Source organism: Octopus bimaculoides, chromosome 22, assembly GCF_001194135.2.
Source record: "Octopus bimaculoides isolate UCB-OBI-ISO-001 chromosome 22, ASM119413v2, whole genome shotgun sequence".
In the NCBI taxonomy this organism is placed as follows: domain Eukaryota; kingdom Metazoa; phylum Mollusca; class Cephalopoda; order Octopoda; family Octopodidae; genus Octopus; species Octopus bimaculoides.
Window position 1 is genome coordinate 15,002,455 of NC_069002.1, and position 6,766 is coordinate 15,009,220.

At 37.5% G+C, this 6,766-nt stretch overlaps 1 protein-coding gene across 1 annotated transcript in view; it reads right to left on the minus strand.

Moving 5' to 3' along the window:
* Nucleotides 1-6,766, minus strand: part of LOC106880038 (uncharacterized) — a 456,507-nt gene that overhangs the window by 67,576 nt on the left and 382,165 nt on the right. The window contains exons 177-181 of the mRNA XM_014929839.2: nt 5,541-5,719; nt 3,959-4,162; nt 2,810-2,924; nt 856-1,497; nt 434-657 (exon numbers count right to left, since the gene is read on the minus strand). Coding sequence (XP_014785325.2) covers nt 434-657; nt 856-1,497; nt 2,810-2,924; nt 3,959-4,162; nt 5,541-5,719 — 1,364 coding nt within the window. The remainder of the gene's footprint in view (nt 1-433; nt 658-855; nt 1,498-2,809; nt 2,925-3,958; nt 4,163-5,540; nt 5,720-6,766) is intronic.

Sequence of the window (6,766 nt, forward strand, 5' to 3'; positions counted from 1 at the left end):
TAGACGGAAACTGAAAGAAGCCCGTCGTATATATGTATATATATATATGTATGTGTGTATGTGTTTGTGTGTCTGTGTTTGTCCCCCCAACATCGCTTGACAACCGATGCTGGTGTGTTTATATCCCCGTAACTTAGCGGTTCGGCAAAAAAGATCGATAGAATAAGTACTAGGCTTCTAAAGAATAAGTCCTGGGGTCGATTTGCTCGACTGAAGGCGGTGCTCCAGCATGGCCACAGTCAAAAGACTGAAACAAGTAAAAGAGTAAAAGAGTATATACCTACTAAAATCAAGTTAATTAACTTATGGTATTTCTCTACAAGCACTAAAATTGTATTGAGAGAAATGGCTATTAATTGATAAACATGGAATTGGAAAGACATGTAAAAACTTAAAAATCCTATTTTAACATTAAGACTTGAATTAAACTGACCTGGCTACCATAACGGATTTCTGGAAGTTTCTTTTCTTCCATGTGACTCACTTCACCATTAAATTTCACTTCATGTTCAATAAGTTTTTTATTAAAGAACCATTGTATTGTGTAATTAGTGTTGTAGTTCTTTATGGCAGTATAATTGCAGGTAAATGTAACATGTTTGCTTTCTTTATTTTCTGATATGACAACTGTAGGAGGAGATTTCAGTTCTGGACGGCCTGCACAAATTAAGAAAAAAGTGTTAAGCAGAGTAAATTACTTCCACATTAGTAGGCAGCAAGGAGTCATGAGAATGATGTGCCCAATAGAAATGATAATTTTCATTTCACAGGGAGAAAGAAGCAAGAGAAAAACAGAGAGAAAGAGAGAGAGGGAGAGAGAGAGAGAGGAGGGAGAAGAATATTTAATTAACTTACCTATAACAAATTCCAATTTTTGGAGAATATTCCAGGAAGCCAAAAACAGTTTAAATTCCTCTACAACAATGTGGCTGTTGGATCCACTTGACTTAGGTTGGGCACCTCCAAAGATAAAGTCACACTTACTACCTGAAGGAGTAGTCTTCCGAGTGAGGACTGTTACGGCTTTAGTTATGGGTTTCCCATTCTTGGTAATCACACTGCCATTTTGTTGACTCCATGAAAATACAAAATCTGCTGTTTGATTCAATTCAATTTGTTCAGTATTAACAGTCCAAATTTGTTTTCTTGTACTAACTGTAAACACTAGTTTACGTTTAGAGTAGAAGAGGGCATAGCCAGTAGAAGTACTCTCATCGCCACAGTTTGTAAACACGTAGGTATTTTCCTTCAAAGATTTGAAAGTCATAGTGAAACTGAAACTAATTCCTTGAAGACATTTTTCAGGATTTTGCAAGCATCCGATGTCTGGATTGATAATGACATATTGGTTGATACCATTGAATGAAAGAGCAATTTTATTTTGGGTCCTTGCAATAAGTTTTGGATTGCCGAATTGCTTGAAGTTGCCGATGTTTGTTATCAAGTAAGTGCTGTTGATATGGAGGAATTTTATATCGTAGAAAACAATTTTATCTTCTGAAAGTGGAAAACAAATACGTTTATAAATAAATAAATAAATGAATGAATGGTGTTTGTTTTCATATCTATCTTTTAACCATTAGAAATTTCTTAACTAATTATAACTGTTGGCTTCAAGTAACAAATCTTTATATGCAAGGTGGTTCGGCCTGATTCTAGAAACAGTAGCCAACTCTCCCTCAGATTTCTCCCTCTAATCCACCTTCCTGTTCTTCCCACCACCAAGACTCACTGTGACTCATCATAACCACTATCATTCTCTCTTTCCAGCTACACACTGATTACTCCTACCCACTCTTGTATAATGCAAAGTTTCATTTCTTCTCTCAACTAAGAAATCTATTCTGGAACTTTCCCTCATGCTTTAACCTTTCATCACCTCAGCATAAAGCTACTTCCAAATTCACTGTAGTCCCACTCGGTGAAAAGGAATTTCAGTTTTATGAGCTACGTAATTACTTCACTAGTGCTGGTGTTATGAAAAAGTACTTAGTACACTTTGATAAAATGGTTGGCACTAAGTAGGATATCTAGCCATAGAAATCATGCCAAAGCAGACATTGAAGCATGGCTTAGTCTTCTAGAGTGTTGGATCCTGCCAAATTGTCCAACCTGTGCCAACATGGAAGATGAATGTTAAAAGATGATGAATGGTCATAGATGTAATATCTTTTGACCACATACCTGGCTGAAAGATGACGAACAAGATCTAGCAACTCCCCACAACCACACATATGATAACTTGCATAAGCTGTATTTCATTCTTTCCCCACAGCATGATATTCTTATATACCATATCCATTTATAATCTGATCCCTGTCCCTTGTGAGTATGCCTAGCACTTTGCCACCATCTCTATCCTGCTGTCTCCCTCACTCTCTCTCCATCACTCTCTCTCCATCTCTCTCTCTTTCCTCAGGTTGGATAACCATGTTTCTCCTTTATGGCAGCACACCTGCTTCTGTCCCGTTCTCATTCCTTATCTCTCTCTCTCGCTCTCTCTCTCGCTCTCTGGTGAGGTAACCTTGTACCTCCTCTACAGCAAAACACCTGTTTCTGTCTCTCTGTCTCACTATAACATCATCTGACACAAAATCACCTCCACCAATGCACCCCTATGACCTCAAAAGATTTTTGTCTTGCAAGTTACTTTGTGACCCTGTCAGTGCAGGTGCCACTTAAAAAGCATCCAGTCCACACTCTAAAGTGGTTGGTGTTTGAAAGGGCATTCAGCTATAAAAATCTTGTTGAAACTGATCTAGCCTGTGCTTGTGTCACATAAAAAACACTCAGTCCACACTTGACTTACCTCGAATTTTTGTCCAACTTGTTTTAGAAATCAAAGTGTTGCAAGACTCAATGGGATTTTCTGGATTCACTTCACCAGGAAGATAACAGAATTCTTCAATTCTGCAGACGTCAGTCTATGAAGATATGTAAGATGAAAGAAATTTAAAAGATGTGAAATAGATTGTTGGATGTAAATAAAGTAACTACCTGTTATATGTTGTTGTTGGCACACCATCGCTTACGACGTCGAGGGTTCCAGTTGATCCAATCAATGGAACAGCCTGCTCGTGAAATTAACGTGCATGTGGCTGATCACTCCACAGACAAGTGTACCCTTAACGTAGTTCTCGGGGATATTCAATGTGACACAGTGTGACAAGGCTGACCCTTTGAATTACAGGCACAACAGAAACATGAAGAAAGAGTGAGATAAAGTTGTGGTGGAAGAGTACAGCAAGGTTCGCCACCATCCCCTGCTGGAGCCTCGTGGAGCTTTAGGTGTTTTCGCTCAATAAACACTCACAACGCCCGGTCTGGGAATCGAAACCGCGATCCTACGACCGCGAGTCTGCTGCCCTAACCACTGGGCCATTGCGCCTCCACTACCTGTTATATATATACTCCCTATACACACTTTTACTGTACTCCTAATTATCCATCAACAATGTAGCTGCAACACTGTGATTGAATAGGGATCACAGTACAGAATATATTTGGTCATGTCACATGAACAACGGTTGTCTGAGAAACAAGAATGACCAAATACTTCAAACACAAAATACAAGCAACAGTGTTCCTTACTACTTGTAACACAGACAAACTTACAATGGAAACAATCAGTGTTACAATTCTTAAATGTTCATGACCATTTATATATATTTCCTTCCTTTTCCATGAGTTTCATTCATGTCACACTCTCACCAGTTAAAATGGTTGAGTTGTCATCTGTTATTCAAATGCCAGCTGAATAACTGCAAATATATTCAAGAAACCTACTACCATCATCATCAACAACTTTCTGTTTTTTCTCTCTACTTGGCCATTTTAACCAGAGTTAAATTTTCTACAATAAGAAGCAGAGTTATTATTCTCTAATGCTAGATACCAATAGCAACAGGTGTGAATAATGTTTAACCATCCTATGAATAAAGGTAATTTTTCTACTTACTCTCGCTGTGCAGCCTTTTGTAAAGTTACAGTGATCACAGTTGGCATTGTAAACCAACACTCTCATTAGAATACTGTAATTTACTCCTGTGTTACTTAACGACACGGTGTATAAACCAATTCCAGGAACAGTACAATAAGCAACATTTGTGTTTTCAAAAATTGCTGAACTTGTGATATTCTTCACAATTGTTTGGTAATCTCTCTGAGAAAATAAATGAGATTTCATAATATAAAGGATATAAAAAGGGAAAAAAAAGAAAAGAAAAATTGGATTATTACATATGTACAAGAATATAAATTTTGGGGATGGGCATCAGCATTTTTAAAAATCTTGTTCCCCTACTCCAAATACTTGATTGCTATAATTATTTTATCAGCCTTTGCTTTGTGAAAGGGAAAGGTGAAGATAACCATAATGAGATTTGAACTAAGAACATAAAGGTTCATAACTTTAACCTGGCATTCCAGCCATTCTGCCAGTCTACCACCACAAAATATAATTCACTGTTCACCAGATGGTTATTTAATTTTGAAATGTATATTTTTAGATCATATATCATATCTGTCTACACCTCAATCTATCTATCTTTTTCTCTCTCTATCTATCAATTCACCTACCTTTCTCTCTCTCTATCTATCTATTAATTTATCTACCTTTCTCTCTCTCTCTCTATCTACCTCTGTACTTACCTACCTGCCTGCCTGCCTACCTATATATTCAAAAATACCTATCTAAAAAACTGTACAAAAAACCTTCTGGGAAAAGACTGTGAGGTGAAGGACAAACAACTTTCGAACAGTAAGTGACTCTCTCTCTCTCTCTCATCTTCCTTTCATGTGTAAAACACAACTTCCGATAGGAACATGCTCAGAATAGGTTGTATAATGTACATGGCTTGGGGTTGCCTTGGAAACAAGGTTACCTGTTAAATGACATCAAGTCACAAAATGTGCATATCATACACATTCAGTGTATGATATGCAGTGAGACCAGACTCTACAACCTGGGGGCCCTCCAGCAATGTTTGGCGGACATTTCAACATTTATTTTTCTTTCCATGGTGCTTCTTCGGAAGAGTCTTGACCTCAAAGTAAGAGCAATATTCCTAGACCCGGAGGGTAGGCTGGTCATCTTGGATGTTGATGGCAGTAATAGGTGTGCTTTTCGACTGATAACAGTTTATGCCACCCATTTCCACACCACTAATGTTATCCAAGGTAAAGGCTAAAGCTGATATGGCTAGGCACCTTCCAAGGCACAAATCCGGGCAAAGTTGTTTATGGAAGACCAAAAGTCATCCAAGCAAACCAGCCTCCTCTCTGTGTGCCACTAATGTTATCCCAGGGAAAGACAAAAGCCATAAAGCTTGGCACCAGTGACGTTGCAACTCATTTCTACAGCTGAGTGAACTGGAGCAACGTGAAATAAAGTGTCTTGCTCAAAAACACAACACACAACGTGGTTCAGAAATTGAACTCCCTACTCCATGATTGTAAGCCTGACACTCTAACAACAGAGCCATGTGCCTTCACCAAAATAGACCATGTAAGAAAAAATATATACATTTATATATACTTACTGTGTAGTGATTTACTTTGCAACTAAAAGCTTTTGTTTTAACAAAGTTTTCACCTCTGATATAGATATAGCACAGTGAACTATTAACACATCGGAACGTATAGGAACTAACGTCTGGTGGCACATCTTTCTCCACGGAACAATCTTCTCCAATGAAATTTTTATCACAAAAACATTTTCCTGCAACAAAGAAATTTTACAGAGATTTTATTTTGATTTCATGTTACAATTATTGAACTGCAGTGTTACTGATTCTAGATCTCCAATGCATAAACTGCTGGTTTTGCTAGTGAGAACGATGAAGGAATGGCTATGGTAAAATTCACTCTATGCGCCATCTAGTGGGATCAACTGGAATTCTGTAATTGCAATTTGAACTTCTTAATGAAATAGACTAGACTCATCTCTATAATGATAATAATAATCTATCTATCTATCTATATATATCTATGTATATATATATATATATATATATATATATATATATATATATATATATATATACATGTAAACACATACAATAGACATGGCTATTTGGTTAAGATTAACTGTTTAAGATTAACTCCAATATTAACTGTAAAACTTGAAATGTAGTCTGCAGCATAAGGTGTTTGTAAGCAAACTCCATAGAAGGAGTTTGTAAGGACTGAAAAACAACATAGATTGCGGAGACTTCCAGGAGTGTAGTGGAGAGACTAAATAAGCACTGGAATGATTATAATGACAAGAAACTGTCCTCCATACTCTATCAACATGCCAAAGACCAGTATGATGGCACACTGCCAAAATTGACATCTGCATTTTGTCCAAGCATCCAAAGGACTCATCACTTAGACAAATATAAGAGTATATCCTTATAAACGAAATACTAATTAGGAAATACAAATAGAGGTACCGCAATGCCATAGGCGCTACCCTCAGAGTATGCATACATGGATACTTTTGTAAGGAGGCAGTCAAGTAGGAAAATATGTAGGTCGCTAAGTAGATAGGTGGGAAGATAAGCAAGCAAATAAATAAGTTAGTAGGTAGGGGTATATATATCATCATCATCGTCGTCGTTTAATGTTCGCTTTCCATGCTAGCATGGGTTGGACGATTTGACTGAAGACTAGTGAACCAGATGGCTACACTAGGCTCCAATCTGATTTGGCAGAGTTTCTACAGCTGGATGCCCTTTCTAACACCAACCACTCCAAGAGTGTAGTGGGTGCTTTTACGTGCCAC